Source organism: Anopheles nili, chromosome 3 (genome assembly GCF_943737925.1).
Source record: "Anopheles nili chromosome 3, idAnoNiliSN_F5_01, whole genome shotgun sequence".
In the NCBI taxonomy this organism is placed as follows: Eukaryota; Metazoa; Arthropoda; class Insecta; order Diptera; family Culicidae; genus Anopheles; species Anopheles nili.
In genome coordinates, this window is record NC_071292.1 from 29,289,784 (window position 1) to 29,309,900 (window position 20,117).

General features: G+C 40.8%; 4 protein-coding genes across 5 annotated transcripts; 1 reads left to right on the top strand and 3 right to left on the bottom strand.

Moving 5' to 3' along the window:
* Positions 1-2,648: 2,648 nt before the first annotated feature.
* LOC128724023 (uncharacterized) lies at positions 2,649-3,262 on the bottom strand. Its single transcript, XM_053817788.1, has 2 exons — positions 3,218-3,262; positions 2,649-3,141 (listed from the first exon to the last, which is right to left on the bottom strand). The coding sequence occupies exons 1-2, from the start codon at positions 3,260-3,262 to the stop codon at positions 2,686-2,688; spliced, it is 501 nt and encodes a 166-aa protein (XP_053673763.1). The 3' UTR covers positions 2,649-2,685.
* A 1,485-nt stretch (positions 3,263-4,747) lies between these two features.
* On the top strand, positions 4,748-8,290 carry LOC128724024 (prolargin-like). Its single transcript, XM_053817789.1, has 3 exons — positions 4,748-5,447; positions 6,323-6,540; positions 8,273-8,290. The coding sequence occupies exons 1-3, from the start codon at positions 4,748-4,750 to the stop codon at positions 8,288-8,290; spliced, it is 936 nt and encodes a 311-aa protein (XP_053673764.1).
* Positions 8,291-12,822: 4,532 nt separating this feature from the next.
* LOC128725727 (uncharacterized) lies at positions 12,823-14,227 on the bottom strand. Its single transcript, XM_053819493.1, has 3 exons — positions 14,068-14,227; positions 13,198-13,992; positions 12,823-13,116 (listed from the first exon to the last, which is right to left on the bottom strand). Exons 1-3 carry the CDS (start codon positions 14,225-14,227, stop codon positions 12,944-12,946), a joined length of 1,128 nt encoding a protein of 375 aa, XP_053675468.1. The 3' UTR covers positions 12,823-12,943.
* A 1,264-nt stretch (positions 14,228-15,491) lies between these two features.
* On the bottom strand, positions 15,492-19,077 carry LOC128725261 (enolase). 2 transcript variants are annotated; one of them, XM_053818991.1, is made up of 3 exons: positions 18,939-19,077; positions 17,169-17,442; positions 15,492-16,970 (listed from the first exon to the last, which is right to left on the bottom strand). In XM_053818991.1, exons 2-3 carry the CDS (start codon positions 17,433-17,435, stop codon positions 15,936-15,938), a joined length of 1,302 nt encoding a protein of 433 aa, XP_053674966.1. In that variant the 5' UTR covers positions 17,436-17,442; positions 18,939-19,077; the 3' UTR covers positions 15,492-15,935. The 2 variants fall into 2 exon arrangements, with proteins under 2 accessions (XP_053674966.1, XP_053674965.1); XM_053818990.1 differs by lacking the exon at positions 18,939-19,077 and adding an exon at positions 17,675-17,691.
* Positions 19,078-20,117: the final 1,040 nt, after the last annotated feature.

Here is a 20,117-nt window from a genome sequence, read left to right on the forward strand (position 1 = left end):
GCGATATAGCGGGATGGCGTTGTGTTCTCATGCAGAACGAACGCGAATTACCGTCGCCCCTGCGATTAAGGCTGAGGCGAATCCATTCTTCCCCCAAATCCCCTTGAAACGGTCGCGAAAGCGATACATATACATGAAGCGGGTGGATTTGGCTTACATGATCCTTGCAGAAGGTGAATAACATATCTCCAATCAAACCAGCCAAATGGGAAGTGCATTCGTTGCCGTTTGCTGCAGAAAATGGTAGAAGCCCGTGTCCGTGGCAAACGTTGAAGAACGTCCGCCATGCCGCTCGTCTGCGTTTCTTCACGGCACTGAAGAGTATGAATAATTGATGAGCCAACCATAGCTCATCCAAAGGAATAGAGGCCAAAAAAAAGCGGTTGCTTTACGCAAACGTCAAACGTTTGCTTGTGTGATGATACATGGAGATGATGTCATTCGAATTTAGTAGATCTTTTGAGCCAAAGCAACGACGCTTTGGGGGCTCGTATTTTGAAATCACAGATCTATACCGACCTGGCCCGCAAGAGATAGAAGTCAAAAGCGAATCCAGTAAGCCGTTCTTAAAGCTCACAATTGCTAGGTGCGTCTAGAAGATCGCTGATCTCGCGCATATTGCCACGCCCTGCACCATGGAAAGATGAGAGCTCGATGGAGAAACCCTCGATCACGCCGTACACACAGCAAGGTGCTGCGGATTAGCCTGACACCTTTACGCTTCATTTCATATTCATACCGCGTATCGGTGCTATACGCAGCTCTCGATCAGACACGGAGCAGGACCACAACCAGCAACGGGGTTCCTATTTTCACCGGCCGCCGTTACGGAGAACCGTTTGGTAGCGATCGTGTTTTTGGAAGGCATAGAAAATACTTTCGATGAAAGATTCCCCAGTCACTGGGTCTTTGTTTAAAAACAGCCTCTTCAGGTTGTTTGGATCTTGGAGCTTACGAGATCTTCCGCCTTCAAGATTGAACGCTGTAGATAAAACACCCGCACTTTATCTGTGTCCTCACTCACCGTGTTTCAGCGCGCGCAGGAATATTCAATTCAGTGGCTCGTTCACGATCGGTGATACGGTTTAAGGGTGGAGAATGATTTCGATACGTTTTCGGTACGCACCTCCTATCCGTTAAACGTGGCTTTGTGTTTTTTTTTTGGTTGTCGCTTGTTGAGCCGTAAACAATCTCCACTGGCCAGTTTAACTCGATGCTTTGGTGACGCTGGTAAGATGACGCAAACGATCACGGCGCAATGGAATCACAGCACACGTACATTGAACACGCGGTATGTTTCGATTTGTGGGGGATTTTGCTGAAGAATGTGACGAACCGCAATAAATCAACCGATACAAGAAACTCTCTCAAAGGCAGCTACGTGCCGTGCTATTACTAGCATCCCTGGGCACACGTGCGATTATTGCTTCTTGGACACACTCACACATACACCGGCGAGCAGTTGGCGCGGTTCACCCACAATGCACGATCAGCTGCATCGACTGTGGGTGGTATAGGCTTAAGAAAAAATGCACCACTTCCACGCACCCAACACAACAAACGGCCACGATCGCACGTACTTCATCAATGCTGTTATGCCGAGAGAAAAACGGTCCGCGCCGGTATGCTCGTTTCGGTTCGCTGAATGTAGTATGCTTTTTTTGTTTAGTTGTTGACTACAATTTTGCCTCTCGAAATCGTAGTGGTAGTTCGTAGTGATCGAGCGAAAGGCGCACCGCGAACGACCGAACAGAGCGACGGTAAGACTGCAACTGATCTCACGTGCTCAAACGAGAAACCGTCTCGATCGTGAAGAGATGGAGAGCAAACGCGTGCATCGCGGAGAATTCGTTCACGTTGGTGAGCGGAAAGCTTCAATGAAAGCTCTTGTGATCTTGTCTTTAAGATCTGTGTAGTATCGTGTGATCTGGGGATGCTCGAATCTGGATTGTGATATTCATTATGTAGAATATTCATTGAGGACGTTGCTTGACCGACTGAAAATCCCAAAAAACGTAATAATATATACCATTCACGAACTTCACCTTTTGGTTGTTTTCACACGGGTTCCACTCAAATCACATCTATGTTTTTAGAAAAATTTAAAGATAAAGGTTTCTGAAAAAATAAAAAAACTAACTATTTTGAAATATAAAATATAAATCTAAAACTTTCTTGATAAAAGTTATGGAACATATTTAAAAGTTTACTAATCCGATGCCACAATCAGTTGATAGACCTGTTTCAAGAGAAACCAAAAGTGCTCAAATTGGAACCCCATTGTATTACTTCAGTTTAATTGTTTTGCTTTTATCTTGATGTATTCATGGAAGCAAAGTTGTATAAAATGCACAAATATGTTTCAGTTCATTTGTACAAAACATCACAAATAGGCTGGAGTTCACACGGTTGTAGTAGAATACCCCCTTGAGATAAAGTGCAATTTTGTGTGTAAAACCCCTGCATGTATGCAATTTTAAGACAAACATAAAATGGGATATTCGCCGCTGAAGGAATGCAATTGCTAAAAATATACTGTAAATATATCTACTAAGGCACTTGATTCGGATATATATAAATCTGAACTATTATTGTTGCAAGTATTTATTTGGAACTCAGTTCCAAGATCATACAAATCCTAGTCACAACATGAAGCATGCTCGAGGATGAGAATGAAAACTCCATTTATCCCGAAGCTTGAGCCACAGCGCTACCGAGAGTGTTGGCCAGCTGAGTAAGAGTGGACTGCAGTGGAACCAAAGCTGGTACATTCAATGCACTCAGCTTGCTGACAGTCGAAGTAAGAATATTCTGGACGCTGCCAAGAATTGGCACTTGCGTAGCTAGGGAACCAGCATCGGCAACTGCGAGGGAAATTTGATTCATAGCAGTGGTCAGTAATCCATTGACTGTCGTGAGTACTCCTTGCGGAACGGTTACGAGCGATGCCAAACTGTTGAGGACTCCATAGAGCAGAGACAGTGCGTTCGTAACCACGGTTGAGAGCGTAGTTTGGGCGGCTGATCCTGCGGAAGCGACAATATTGTTCAACAGCTGCGTGATTTGGGAGACTAAGCTGTAAACGGTCTGAGACAGCGTTGAAAACACTCCGGAAAACAACTGAGGTGCAGAGTGAGTAACCTGTAAGAAATAGTATTGTAGAGTAAGTCTAACAATAGCAAAATCATTGTTCCCAACTGTATGTATGCCAACTTACCGCCACAAAGCCGAGGACAACAGCTAGAACGTACAGAGTTTTCATTTTCACAAACGAACGAGTTCCAATGGACTTTTGACGGTCTATCGACTAACAGGTGAAGTATGATAAACTCGCAAGCCACAGCAATGGCTTTTATACTTGCAAACTACACGTTGTACTGTACTCATTTCGCCAAGAACAATCGATCGACTGTCTGGAACGTTTTTATGCGCCCGTCTGATAAATTTCACGAAAGCTGCGCCATGTAGACGAAGTGACGTTATATCTGACGAAAAAGCTACTGATAACAATATGCATTTTGTTATGAATAGAAGCTGCAAAATTAATCGAAACGGATATCTAGAGCCGTCTTAGCTTAGTATATTTCTAAAAGATGAAATAAAATTCGCTTACAGCTGTAACATTCAAAAAAGAAATAATTACTTCATATTAGATACATGTATAATACGAAGAAAACTGAATTTTTATATTTATTGTCAGGAATGATTATTCATGAAAAAGAAATAAATATACTAGAATTTAACTACAATACAAATTTATTTGTACATGCTCATACAGCTGAATTTGTAGCTTTTTGTTTAATTTAGCCTCTCGACTAAGCATGTGTTGATTTTTATAAGTAGTTTCATTTTTTATTCTAAACATCAATCGATGCAATCGAAAAGGTTGTTAACGCACGTGAAATTTCCTTTTTTTTGTAGCTCAGTGGATTATCTGTTTTCCGGAGACCAGCTGTATCAATGAAGAGCATTAGTATCGTTCACATGTATTTCTACCTAAACTATTAAATTTGTAGCTTCGAATATTAGTCTAACAAACATCTCGAGAAACAAGTCGAACACAATATGTAATTTATGATAATAATCAAAATTTAGTTTGAAAACTAAATAAACGACTATTTAAAGATCACGCACCAAACTCATGGATAATAAAAGCCTTAATAGCTGTAACGTGAAATTGCGTGTAAATTCTGTATAACCACTGCGAAATAAGTTTGTGTCTACCGATGAACGATCATTCGCATATTACCACCATTTCTGAATAGTCTGTGATTTGTAACAATGGTACAGGCTACAAGTTACACTACTTCATCAATGGCGCTATTGTTAGTACTGATCATCATCGGCGTTAATGTACCATATTCAACAACATTTCATTCATTTCCCTTTGTTGTATTATTTCAATTGCTATGATATTGAAATATGAAAAAATAACCATTTTCTCTAGTGGCTGCCAAGTAGTAAGCAGTAGGGTTTTGTTAAGCTTTACTGCGAAGTTTTTTGCCATGAATAACGCATCAGCATTCCGTTTCAGGTATCGTATTGCTCTCTTATAGTGATGATACACTTTCATCGTACTGAATCTAGTTTTTTTAATATTAGTGTAATATTTGCAAACCTAGCTTCAGCGTTTCGATTTGTTTGCTTTGACCAGTACAATGTGCAGTGCAGAGTTGAAAATCTAAATCCACTAGAGGAAGGAACCTACGTTATGCGACACGTTCCTGAACAAGCGTACATTCTATTGATGACTCAGCTCAATACCACAACTGTCGATCATCTACTCCTGGGAAAGCTCATGCCAAGCATCAAGCACCTATACATTGTGGACTCTAGTCGCGTGAAAAATATTCTCATGCCTGCGAACAACAACGTAGAACGTCTGATTATAACCAACACTCCGCTGACCGCTATAGTGTTTGAGGAAAACGCCGCACTATCCTGGTTGACGATGGTTGAAACCGAACTGAACCACATACCCGCGTCACTGGGTCGCTTAAGTAACTTGTTACACTTCAAACTCAATCAATCCCCAATGCGACATTTCGATCTGGATATCTTTTGCAATTTCCAGAAGCTAGAGACGATAGACCTGGAGTACAATCGTATAGAATCTGTGATTTCACGCGAGTACTTTCACGAATGCTGCAAATCTTTACAGCACATCAATTTCAAACACAACGCACTGAAACGAATCGATGTGAATATGTTGGCACCATACAGCAAACTTCAAGACGTCTATTTTGCAAATAATTTGATCGCGTCGTTGACTGGACGGTTGAAGCATATCCTGATGTTTTCAGTTACGCTGAACGATAACTCGCTAAAGACGCTTGATCTTTGCGAATGGGGCCCATTGTCAAAAATGATCACTTTCTATGTGCGCCGGAATAATCTAATTGAGATACCAAAGTGCCTCAACCAGCTGCAGAATTTGGAAATCATTGGTTTGGAAAACAATCAAATTGCTAGCGTTAATATGGCAGCGTTTCACAGTTTAACCAACCTAAGGTACCTGTTCTTACAAGACAATCGAATATCAGCATTCACATATAACCCAGGACTATTTCTACCAGCACTATGTGAAATTAATTTGCAAGGGAATCTCCTGAGCCATCCGAACACGACACGAATGTTGTTTCAATCTATAAAAGTCTTAACTTAATAATATATCTTCATTTGTATTTTTCAATATGTTTTGATTAAAGCATTAGCTAATTAGTTTTTAAATTATAAAGCTGTTTTTTATCAGTTGTCGTGTGTGAACTTGGAGTATAATACAATGAGTACTTGGAGTACAATAGTATGAACTATATAACGTTCTACGCTACATTGTCTGAAAGCAATTATGGGATGTTTTTGAAACGATCATTTGTTGTCATTTGATTAGTGGTAAAGAGTGCTAAATATAATCAATGATCAGGGCATGCACATTAGTCCACATTAGTCCTGTTATTAGAATATGGAAATAAAAAACACCTTTTCTAGTTGGAATGATTTAGTGTCCACAATGATTTCATCAAAGCATTACATCAAACGGTTGTTCATGGGCATCGCGTCAGCATTCCCTTTCTGGTATTGTATTGCTCTTCTATCTTGAAGGCATTGTGGAGCTTTCATCTCAACGTACTGTATCTCTTCTCATAATCAAGTATTATGCTGGCCAACATAGTCTCAGCGTTTCGATTTGTTTGCTTCGACGAGTGCAGTAGTCAGTGCAGAGTGGAAAATCTCAACCCACTGGACGAGGGAACCTACGTCATGCGGCACGTTCCTGAACAAGCGTATGTTCTTTTGATGACCAACCTGAATACCTCGACAGTCGACCATCTCCTACTGGGAGAGCTTACAACAAGCGTAACGCATCTACATATAGTAAACTCTAGCTGCGTGAAAAACATTGTTATGCCAGCGAACAACAACGTAGAACGTCTGACGATTACCAACACTCCGCTGAGCGCTATAGAGTTTGAGGAAAACGCCGCATTATCCTGGTTGATGTTAGAGGAAGCAGATTTGAACCACATACCCGCAACTCTGGTACGCTTGAGCAGTTTGACGGTGTTCAAACTCCATCATTCGCCATTGCGACATTTGGAACTGGACATTTTTTGCAATTTCCAGAAGCTAGAGAAAATTGATTTGGAAAACAATCGTATCGATTCTGTAACATTTCACGAGCGCCTCCAAGAATGCTGTCAATCTTTAAAGCTGATCAATCTTAAGCACAACGCACTGAAGCGCATCGATGTGGGCGTGTTTGCACCATATAGCAAGCTTAAAAATATCTTCTTTGAAAATAATTTCTTAGCATTGTTATCTGGTGGATTAGCAAATACCGAGCTCTTTTCATTTAGGCTGACTGATAACTCATTGAAGACGCTTGACCTTTGTGAGTGGCTCCCACTGCCAAGCATGATAACATTTCACGTGCGTCGGAATCGTCTGACGGAGGTGCCAAAGTGCTTAAAGCTCCTCCGGAGCGTCCATGTCATTGCTTTAGATGAGAATAGAATTTCTTGTATAAATTTGAAAGCGTTTGAAGGTTTGAACAACTTACAGTATCTGTACTTGAAGAATAATCGAATATCGACGTTTATGTATAGCGAAGTTACGCTCCCAACAGCAATACGTGAGGTTCATTTGGAGCAGAATCTAATGGGCCAACCAAACACAACGCAAATACTATTTCAATCTATAAAAGTCTTTACGTAACAAGTGATCACCACATTATAATTTACATTAAGCCATACGCTTGATTATTGAATCATTATTTGCTTATGTGGTGCGAGCGAGATTAAACCTAATCGTTAAAAGTTTCCGGACCACGATTGGCGTATGTCTCCTTACGCATCCAGATGCCTGTTGTTGAGCTTTGAAAGACCAAGCAATCCTTAATCATCCATGTATAAAGTAAACTTGTCTAAAGAAAATTAGCTTACCGTTTGTAGAAAGAAAAATGTGGTTATTGGAAAGAATCACTTAAATAACGCAATAATACTGAAAATAGGTTGTTTACAAAACTTTTGATAACCGTAGAGTTCAGCATCACTATTGTGAGATAAATTATTATTTAATTTAATTTGTCGTTTGAAAGAGACAACTTTAGAGCACATGCATTAAGCTCACGTTCAAAATAATGGTTAGTTGTAGAATGTGAATGTGATTAAATATTAATTATAGTGTTATAAGCATATGATTACATTATAATGTGATTTTACGCATAAATTGTGTGTAGTGTTCTAATATATTTCTGAACGATCATTTGTATTTTTTGTGAGCGATTAGTGCCAGTGGTATAGAAATGCTTTATCACTAAACATCATAACTGACCATGACATTTGTTAATATTCACCATTGCTCTACATTTCGTACGCATTGTGCGTTTATACAATAGTCCTATTACTAAAATATGCGATAAAAAACTTCTTTCTTTGGTTGGTGTGAGATAGTATTGAGTAAGACTTCATCAGAGCTTTACAGCAAACTTTTGTTCATGGACATCGCGTCAGCATTCCCTTTCTGGTATTGTATTGCTCTCCTATCCTGATGGCACAGTAGATCTTTCATGTAAACGTACTAAATCTCTTCTCATAATCAAGTGTTATGCTGGCCAACATAGTCTCAGCGTTTCGATTTGTTTGCTTCGACGAGTACAGTATTCAGTGCAAAGTGGAAAATCTCAACCCAGTGGAAGAAGGAACCTACGTTGTGCGGCACGTTCCTGCACAAGCGTATACTCTATTGATGACTCAACTCAATACCTCAACAGTCGACCATCTTCTTCTAGGAGAGCTCACGACAAGCATAACGCTTCTGCATATTATGGACTCTGGCAGCGTAAAAAACGTTGTTATGCCAGCGAACAACAACGTACGTAGCCTTATGATCACTAATACTTCGCTGACCACGATAGAGTTTGATGAAAACGCCGCGTTATCCTGGTTGTCGTTGGTAAAAACCAACTTATTCCACATACCTGCAACATTGGCACGTTTGAGCGGTTTAAAACTTTTCAAGCTTAATCATTCTCCATTTCGACATTTGAAACTGGAACTCTTTTGTGATTTCCAAAATCTAGAGAAAATTGATTTGGAAAACAATCGTATCGATTCTGTAACATTTCACGAGCGGTTCCGTGAATGCTGTCGATCTTTACAGTTAATCAATCTTAAGCACAACGCACTGAAGCAAATCAATGTGGGTGTATTTGCACCATATAGCAAGCTTGAAAATATCTATTTTGAGCATAACTTCTTAGTAATCTTATCTGGAGGATTGAAAAATATCATGCTCTATTCGTTTACGCTGACTGACAACTCGTTGAGGACGCTTGACCTATGTGAGTGGCTCCCACTGCCAAGCATGATAACATTTCACGTGCGTCGGAATCGTCTGACGGAGGTGCCAAAGTGCTTGAAACTCCTCCGGAGCGTACAAGCCATTGCTTTAGATGAGAATAGAATTTCTTGTATAAATTTGAAAGCGTTTGAAGGTTTAAACAACTTACAGTATCTGTACTTGAAGAATAATCGAATATCGACGTTTATGTATAGCGAAGTTACGCTCCCAACAGCAATACGTGAGGTCCATTTGGAGCAGAATGTAATGGGCCAACCAAACACAACGCAAATACTATTTCAATCTATAAAAGTCTTTACTTAACAATAAAGAGGAAATATATTTCCATTCACTTACTGCAGGGCGTTCTTTGATACTTCTAGGAAATGGAGAATGAGTTGAATAATGAGAGGTTTAAATGAGAACAGCAAGGAAAGGTAAGTGGACTTGTTTTGAGGCCGCCTAGCGAAAACCAATCAGTTAGTAACCCATTCAATATTGTTAAATGATTTCTAGGATTTTAACGCTCTAAGGTCGACAGGAAACAATAAATAATCTACATGTCACAATCGGGTCACAACGCGTGACAATCTACTCACAATCTACTATCTACAATGTAGCAATAAGGGTCACAATCTATTATCTACAACGTAACAATTTACATGTGCTGTTTTAAAAATATCGCCGTTGGATGTCGCCGTTTGGTTAATATATACATGACCATCGTCATACTGCAGGTAATGGTGAGTGGAAAACTCTTAAAGGCCCTGGATTCCACCAAGAGTCAACGCCCGGGTTGTGAATTAATCTGTATTATGTTTAATTCACACGCTACATGAGGTCATCCGAGACTCATGAGTGAAAAATTCAGCATCCATCATCTACAAATCAATCCAGATCACAGTTACAGCTGGAGCAACACACAACATTTATAGTTTCAGTTCACACATACGTCTCTCAGCCATTAACTTTGTTCAAAGCTACTGAAAGCTCGATGTCTCGCAAGCGATCAGTATGGCAATAATAAAATGATTGGAACTCGGACTTAGAAAAAGCAAAAGAAAAATAATTGAAATCCTCTCAACCATAAACCTTAATGCGTTAAGCTGTTGAACAATTGCTTCTGTTTTGCAGTTTTCGTTAGTTAGAAGTGTGATAATTTCTATTTAATGGAAGTAGAACAAAAAACAGTTCATAGAGAAAATGATCATTTTATGATACACGAATTGTGTTTTTTGATGTTATTGAGATTATAAATATAACATTCATGTACTATTTAGCCAGTGTTACTTGTAAAACCGATCTTAAATAGTATTCCGCAAATGATTTATTTGTTATTATTGATTTCACATCGAATAACTACCAGTAATCATTTTTACGAACGGTATGCGCAAGAACCCTTCGTTGTGATTTTTTACATCCTATTAGCACCCTATGTTTCGGCATGCACATTATTTTGTGGAGATCCATTGGCCAAAACCTGTAGCGTAAAAAATGTGGATCTCGAACAAGCAGAAATGTTGTTACATCAGTTACCGGCAGACATTGAGCTCCTACAGTTTAAAAATTTGACCGCTCGAATGATAGATAAAGGTTTTATAAGTCATATTCCACATTCCGTACAAGAGTTTCAAATCCTATCGTCCAAAGCACTCAAAATTGTCATTTTTCCAGGCAACGCCACGATTCATCGAATGTTTCTTATGAGCACCGATTTAAGATGGATCCATTTTCAGAAGAATAATTCACTTGCCGCTCTGTCGATCCTTTCCAGCAACCTCGAGCAGATACCACCCTCTCTGAAGAATTTGCGGCATGTGAAAGACATAACAGTCCATAGATCTCTTATCCAATATCTAAACTTAAACATTTTAATGTTTTTACAACAACTAGAATCATTCGATATACGATATAACAAAATTCATACTATTACAAATATTCCAAATATGAAAGTGCACGGAAATTTCCAGACAATTTTGCTAAATTTTAATAAGCTCAAAATCATCAATTTAGCATCACTCGGAATTCTCGGAAGATTTTGTAAGTTGGACTTCTCGTATAACCAAGTTGAGATACTTAATGGGCCATTTACAAGCGATGTGCTGTCCAGCCTCATGCTTTCTGGCAATCGACTTAACGCGGTAGAATTTTGTCAATGGAAGCCTACACCTAGTATGAATTCTCTTGACATCGAATCAAATAATCTTTCAAACGTGCCGAATTGTTTGCACAATCTGCCCAATCTCACCTACATAAGCTTCAAAAACAACCATTTAACGACCATCAACATGGACGCATTTGCAGAACTCGACAGTCTGCTGGAAATGGATCTATCATTGAATCAGATTTCATCGATCTCTTTCTGGGATTTCCGGTATCCTAAAAGGCTCGAGAAATTGATCCTGAAACAAAACCGCATAACCTATATTACTGGGCTACCATTTCGCACAGTGAATGTTGAGTTCCATACCAGTTCCTCGCGAGACAACTGGCAACAACACAATAGAACTGCTGAGAGAACATTGAGCATTGTAAATTAAAGCTGGACGCATGCAACGCTGAACTTTGTTGCAAAATGAAAGATAATCCTCCATAAAAACATCAAAATTCACAAAAACCAAGCTGGCCACGTATGTACAGTCGTAATGACTATTTCTTATTTTTGCTTTCCGAGTTAAACAACTGTGTAATTTATTGGAAGTAGATAATATGTGAATAATAAAAGCAACGATCATAATACCACGTTGCAAGCGTATATTTTGTTCGATTATTCTACCAGAAAGTATTATATAGCAAGCGCGGGTGCCGCTATGTTTTGAAAACCCCTAAATTTGTTGATTCCGATTTTTTAATTTACGCATTGAAAATAGAATAGAACAGAATAGAAAATTTGCTGTCAAGCTTTAGAGGAATCCCAGCTCCAACTCTATATAATGACTTTCTCAAGCTTTTGGACCCCAGCTCATACAATTCTAAAAAAAGTTGTACTGGGCGAGCCTTTAGAGAAATAATATCTAACATCTTACCGTAAACGTTTTCAGAATAATCTGTTCCTTTACTTATTAGTTTTCGAAACCACTTTTCTTTCCAGCTCGCTTCTGGGATAAATTTCACTAAACGAATTTTTCTAATAATTTTAAATCCAACCGCATGTTCCATTTATCACATACATGTTTTCGAATTGGTTTGAAAATTTACTGGAAGAAAATTCCTCTTATGACCTCTGAATCCTATTCCTAAGGGAACGCTTTAAAAAGCTTTACCAACCCCTCTATAAAGCTTTAAATTAAGCTCTTCCTGAAAACTATTGCGTCTATTTTTTTTCGTAGGCGCTTCTCCAACATTGGGTGCTTTTCTAACATCCTTTTTCCCTCAACATTATCTGGCATAAAATCGCATCGAGTAATTTTTACTCGCTTGAACTTGCCCAGTCCTCCTGCTGCAAGCTTTTTGATTTTCCAATCTCGCTTTGTTACTAGCCATCAGATGATTAATTTTTGAGACCAGCACTACCAATTTCTTCACTCTACACCCGATCCATTTGGTGTAGTTTTACTTGGTTATTATCCAAAAATATATTAATTTCAGTTTACCCACCCACTGAACTAAATTATTCCGCGTACATACCTACGCGACCGGCACTGTATCTACCGCGTCTCGATATCGCGGAGCGTCTATTTTTAACGCATCCTCCCTCCTTGACCTTTTCCAACCTAATAATGTTTTCTTCCATTTCCCTCCTTCTCCAACCCGACCATTATACCGCACATCGTATCGCTCAGCATACACAACTGCACAGCACTGTTGCAGTCTACATCAAATCATAGCATCAACGAATCGGACACGTCCTCAAATCATCAATTCGATTGGTACCACATTTAACGTGTCATAGCTCTTTGATGACTTCATTCTATTCTTTCATGTGTTCGCTTACACTCCCAATTGCCAAAAATTAAGAAATAGTTGTAAATTCAATTATGATTATGAAAATATTGCTTTATAATCGCCCTTTATTAACAGCTGCTTGTGGGATGCGCTCCATAATCTAAGTAACGATGAAGTACACTGACCGCAATTATTGTACTTGCGCACGTCACCGAGATTATTTCGGTAAACGTTCGTACTTTGGCCGACAGGTACAGTGTTCCCGCAGAAATTTGTACAAAACATACAGCAAAGACAATCCGATTGGGACGGCGAATATGACTACGTACGATATTAGCTGATAGAACCGTCGAGTTGTCCACAGGACAGTGTATTTCAGCGTGGTGCCATCTGCGTAGACACAAAAAGAAAAGAGATAATTAATCAGAATTGCACAGATTATCCCGCAAGAATTGCAGCAGCAGTTCCTACCGATGGCAGCGTAACCATAACCGATATCTGGCACGCTCATGCGATATGAACACGTGGGCACTATAATTTCTAGCAGCTCCTGCGTATCCTGATGGTAGCTTAGATCGAACGAATGCACCTTGTAGGCCGTTTTTTTGTCCTGGCTCAACGGCCGGTAACGTACCGTTTTTAGGCGACTCCGATGAATGCGTGCAAACTGCGAGACGTGCAAATGTGCCGAAAAAATCACGTTCGGTTTCAGATTGTGGATGGCGGTGTAGGTAAAGCTCGACGGTACGTCGAGGACCGGCATGTGGCTGACGAATATTCGCAGGTACCGATCGGACAAATCAGCGCCAGTACTGTCCATCATGCGCGGATCGTTCAGCGTCATTTCCAGCGTAATTCGATTGATATTATAGATCGTAAGGTTTTCGTTGATTACCCAGGCTGGTCGTTCGGAAAAATACTGTCGGAATCGTCGCTTGGCGATCGGATTAAGCGGCTGTCTGCCTTCCCCGCCGATATCGTTATCACCGGGTATATAGATCACTTTTGCCGTGGGATGGATTGGAAAAATCGCCCCGAAGCGGGTGTAATACTCCTCGAAATGTATCTCCGTTGAATCGGTACCCTCGTCCATGAGATCGCCCAGAAAAATTATCACATCGGGTTGCACATGCTCGACGGCCTGTTCGTAGTACCAGGCGAGGTATCGATCAGAATCGTAGTTTGCTAGTCCCGCGTAGAAATGTGTGTCGTAGGTTTTACCCAGTATTTGCGGGTCTGCGACAAGAAGGATCCTCACGCACTCTGCTATAGTAATGGGATGTGTTGAGATCAATTAGCAAATAAGTGACCTTAGTGTGTCTCTACAGTTGCAACGCTTACCTTCTTTGCAATAAATATTTGACCATTTAAACTTTTGCAGCACATAGATGAACACCTCGTTGTACAGCACCAGCAGGCCAAGCAAAATCACGTACACACGCCAAGCAGGATGAAGTCGCAGGAACTTTTTTTTCGTTCTGGCAAGCCAATTTTTTGCCATAGCGCATAAAGTACGGCACGGTTTAAAGGATTGTTGCTAGAGCACCGTTTACTTCGCACAACGCGGACGGCAAGAGCGACTTCGTTCTTAGTTGCCAGGTGTCTGCCACAACATTGTCCAGTTATGATATTGTGCCTCTGGGCTAGAATAATAAGAAAAATGTAAATAATAAACAATTTCATGAAAATAAACGAGCTCCTATACAACCCAGCCCTTAGAAATAGGCAACCATTTTCTGTAACAATAAAGGTCAGCAGAACGTATTGTACCTCTTGCAAAAATATTCCTGCTCTTCGTTTTAGTGTAATTGAATATAGCTAAGTACGCTAGAGCAATGTCTGTTGTTTGTTATTGAGTTTAATTTAAATTAAAGAGTTATAAAACTAATCACTATCAACAAACGAGCCAAAACAAACGGACACCCACACGCTCGCATTGTGGCAAAATAAACGTCAGAGTGGAATGCGTCAGTTTTGATATTTCAAACGATATTTTCACAAATTACGAAACTTTGAATTAATACACCTCCATTATTACACCACCAATCATCGTTATTAATTGTGCGATCTAGTAAATACTCAAATATTACGAGTCTAGTTGAATGTCGTACATGTTTTACGTAAATAACAGTTTGTTTTCACTTTACTAGTGCCGGCGTTCTTGAATAGTATGCATGGCTGCATTCTTTCATAAGCACTCATGCTTCCAACAATCCACAAAAAATCCAACCCTCATAATCAACTTGATACTCGAATGAATTTCTCAACTGATACATCCCAAGTATCCCCAGTTTTGTAGATTTTTAACAGAAACACAATTTCTTTTATCTTTACAGATTAGAAACTTAACCAGTATGCACAAAAGTGGCTGCGCACTTTCATATGCAGTCATGCTTGTCTCTCTTGATGTACACAATTAAAACAATAGCTTGGATGCGTATATTAATCATATTCCCTTTCCATTATTACATAAATTTTATTCCTTGGCAATATGCTGGTAAATATTTAATTGTTCTGTATATTTCGCCGCAACATAATTACCAATGGTCTTGACCATAGGTACATCGTAGATTGCTTTTCTCCTTTATTCCCAACCCTTCATAAAATATGGAAAAGGAAATGCATCATACCTCACACTTTTTAACCAATTAAAACATCCCAATATCTAATAACAATTTTTGCTCTTGGCAATGATATTGCTACGAGAATGATAAAGTTGTCAGTGGCAAAATAGATAACGAAAAAAAACACGAAACATTTTGTATTCCTACCATGGATTCTTTGTATTATCGAATGATCATGTACTTTCAGTAATGCATTGACAAACGTGCCTGTCACACTTTCATTTAACAATTATAACATTCAATATGTTTAAGCCTTATAATTTATACTTTTTTCGCGGTAGCGCATTGTGACGATAAATACCGAGGCTGGGTTGGATAGATTATGGGTCTTATTCATCCGTCTTTCACATATGTGAAATAAGAGTGTATGTCTGCACTGGCGAGTTTAAATATCTTGGAGATGAAGCACCGTCCAAACTCATCGTCTAGACTTTTGTCGAATCACTTTGGAGAAGGAAACATGGAGACTAGAGGTCGCCCTCTTCTTCTCAACGGTGACTGCTTTCAGCAAACCACACATACACAGTCCCTTTCTCGTTGAAGCGCCTCTTATCGCTATCAAGTGGATTCTCCGTGAAAGAAAGCTTACTGCGGATGGCGGAAGCTCTTACCGGCAAACTTCGCGCCGGCACCAAGCTCCTCCTCGATGCGCAGAATTTGGTTGTACTTTGCCAAACGCTCCGATCGGCAAGGGGCACCAGTCTTGATTTGGCCAGTGCTCAGCCCAACGACCAGATCGGCAATGAACGTGTCCTCGGTTTCGCCGGAACGATGCGAAACCATGGTACCCCATCCGTTCTTCTTCGCCAGCAGGTGGGCATTGATCGACTCCGTCACAGAACCAATCTGGTTGACCTTCAGCAGCAGGCAGTTACAAGCTTTCTTCTCGACCGCCGTTGCGATACGTTTCGGGTTCGTGACCGTCAGATCGTCACCGACAATCTGGATCGTGGTATTAGCAGTGATCTTGCTCCACGCATCCCAATGGTCCTGGTCGAACGGATCCTCAATGCTCACGATCGGGAAGTCCTTGATGAAGCCCTGGTACATTTGCTCCAGCGCATCAGGCGTCAACCAAGCGCTCGGGTCCGACTTCGGATTCTTGAAGTCCAGATCGTACTTGCCCTCCTTGTGGAACTCGGACGCAGCCACATCCATGCCGATCTCGACCTTGCCGGTGTAGCCCGCCTTTGCGATGGCGTCCTGGATCAGGTTCAACGCTTCCTTGTTCTCCAGAATGTTGGGGGCGAAGCCACCCTCATCTCCGACAGCGGTTGCGTCCAATCCGAACTTAGCCTTGATAACGTTCTTCAGATGATGGTACACCTCACTGCCGATCTTCATCGCTTCGGTGAAGGAGGACGCGCCAGTCGGCAGGATCATGAACTCCTGCATAGCCAGCTTGTTGCCTGCGTGGCTGCCACCGTTGATAACGTTGAACGCTGGCACCGGCAGGATGATGTTGGCATTGCCGGCAAGGTCAGCGATGTGCTTGTACAGCGGGACGCCCTTCTTTGCAGCGCCAGCCTTGCAGACGGCCAACGACACGCCCAAAATAGCGTTGGCACCGAGTTTCGACTTGTTCTCGGTTCCGTCAAGCTTCAGCATCAGCTCGTCGAGCTAGAAAAAGATAGGGAATATCATTACGGAACGAATTGTCTACCGGCAAGTAATTACGAGGAGAGTGGGCGCACGCTGCCTTCATTGCATAATATTCAATGCCAGTTATAAAAATAGTCTCCGCTTCGAACTCATCCTGCAAGATTGCTAATAAAGCCACACCATGCGTATCATGTTTGAAGGGAGAAAAAAGCCTACCTCCTTCTGCTGCGTAACGCAAAGGTTGGAGCCCAACACTGCTGGAGCAATGAGCTTGTTAATGTTCTCGACCGCCTTTAGCACACCCTTGCCGTGCCAGTTGGCCTTCTCGTTGTCCCGCAGCTCCAGCGCCTCGTGGACACCGGTGGATGCGCCAGACGGGACGGCGGCACGGAACAGCCCAAGGTCGGTAACCAGATCGACCTCGACGGTGGGGTTGCCACGCGAGTCGAAGATCTGACGGGCCTTAATACTCTTGAACGGCATCTTGGAGCTAATAGAAATGAAACGAGAAGAAAGAATATTAAACAGTGACCATACTGCAATTTGTCTTGGAATGCATTTTTAAATGCAACTTCATCTATTAATCATCGAATGGCTAAAAGTGTAATAAGCAAATATTTTCCCGTTTTTTTTAACTTTCAATTTTTAGGAAAAAGTTTTTTGACTGTAAAATGATAATTACTACTGCTATCTTTAATTATCGCGGAACCTAGACGCCTTACATAATTCCTCGTATCATGCTCGGTCGCCGGATGTTCACGCGTGGGGTCGCTTTTTGGACGATTGCCCGCGGAGAGGTATTTGTTGATATTTACAAGCATACGGTGCGTACGAAGGTTATCAGCATGAATCTGGGAAGAACACGCGATCGCCAGTAGGAAAAGAGGTTTGTGTATAAGGTAATCTGCTGTTTCTTACTGATTCCGACAGCGAAATCAGCAGCTGATAGTGATTTGCTATCATTATCGGAAGGTTAAAGGTGCCCCTGACAGTGAAAGTAAATAGCACGCCAAGGAAAAGGACAATTGTCCAGTAACAAAAATATCGGCGCGATATAAAAAAAGAACTTTTCGTATGCCGTGTTCAAAATATACATAATGAAAAGGCACGTTTAAAATTCATTTTAGTGACGAAATAGTATCGACATATTAAATCAACACATTTCATAAAAGCGGCAGCACTTTGCATCATGTTATGCTCTCCACAAAAAAGCGAGGTGCGAAAATAAAATATTGAAAGGACTCGAGCGAGACGGAGGCGCATCTTCATTGACCTCTAGGTTCAGATTAGAGGACATTCGAAATTACAACAAACACGTCTCGTGGCACGCCGTAAGACTCGAGGAGTCAAAATGAGGCAGAAAAGCCGTGCTTCAGAACCCGGTTTGTTTCCATTCTTATCGAGCCCTTGTATAAATATTACGCAATCGTCGAGAAAAAATAGTGCATATCGTGGAAAACCCTCGAGTTCACAGCTGCATTTTTCATGCTCCAATTTGTTCGCCATCCTCGTGCTTTGGTAGCAACCGGCAACTCGACAGGCGGGCATCACAAATTTAAAACGAAAAAAAATCAGCAAAAGGTGACCTTTGCATGATAAGCACAAGGTTTCGAACGTTTCTTTTGCTGTACAGCCAGCAATCGCATTCGTGTTGCCGGATGCACCAATTCAGGGGTTCTACGGTCGGGAATAGTTCTCGCATCCTCTCTTTCTCCACTCTCGCACCCACACTGCACGGTCGTAAAATGCAATTATTGTGCAATCGTGCGCGACTTCACTTTCACCGCACTAGACACGACGGTCGAAAAAATATAATCCCCTCGAGCACAAGTACCGGTTGGAGAAAGGATGGAACAACCTGACGTTTTGAAAAATGCTATTCTACCATTTTTATTGCACTTGCAATTTGTCATATCTCTTTATCACTAGCTAGGCGGATGCTCAAAATTAGCTTTGAAATGATTGGAACCATTTCTGCACACTTACTTTGGTTCTTTAGCGTTGGAGCAAAGATGAACACTAGTGTTTTAGGCGGGAGAACTCGCTCGTTGCTGCTGCGCGTTTTCACTGCACAAGCGTTTTCAACAGTATGAATAGAATCCGTGCAATTTTCCTAGGTGCCCGCGGCTTCGTTGTACGGTTCGGCTTACGACTTCGTTGACATCGACGACCTTGTAAAAGGTGAACGAGTTGCCTGTGCGCGCGCGCATGTTTTCAACGGCCGGTGGTATGCAGTCGACAACTAACGGGTATAGCTCGATCGTTTGATCTGTCCGTTACGTTCAGTGACAGTGAAAAAAATGATCGATATGTAGATCTAAATCGAATATTAAAGACTACTTATTCAAAGCATACTCTCTACTTTCAATATAAAACAATTCTCATAGAAACAAATAATGATAGCATCACATTATTATCACACGAGTATTAGGCAAACTTGCGAAGTCGTGTCTGATATGTAAAGATATAATATCAAAAATTGGAGCTCTGACAACGATATAAGATATAATTCCGAATTGCAGGAGCTATAAGACTTATTAAAGACTTTTAGTTTTACATGCGTATGCTTAAAGGCATTGTAAATAAGTAATTAGGAATTTGCACATATATATTCAACTGTGGACACATCTCTAATAATTCTTCATCGTTAACATTAGCTATAAAACTTACAAAACTTTATTCCCCAAAGTGTAAAAGAATCATCATTAACAAGAAGCATCAGGAACTTGACCTAGGTGATTCCTTAATCTTCACCTATTAAGCAACACGAGTACACGTATCGGTCCCTTGGCATGTGCTAAAGATAGGAACAGGCGTGCCAAAATGTCAGCTGCCGCGTGCCATACCGGTTCTTCACTTTCGTATGGCTTCGAAGTGCAGAATTCAGGAAGGGTAAACTGCAAAATGGAGCATCCACAAAGCATCTTTTAAAATAGCCGTCACATGCTTTATCGAAGAGCATCGATCTTTCTTAGAAAGGGGGAATTATTTCATCTCATCAAACGGCTACAACGGTAGAAGTGAACAAACGTAATTTATAAACTAACTTCATATTAGTACTATATACACATTTATTTTCCAGGTCAAAAATAACTCACAACCATGGGAAAAGTATTAAACTAAACAGACACAAAATGCGATTACCAAAAGCTGTCCATTCCTACA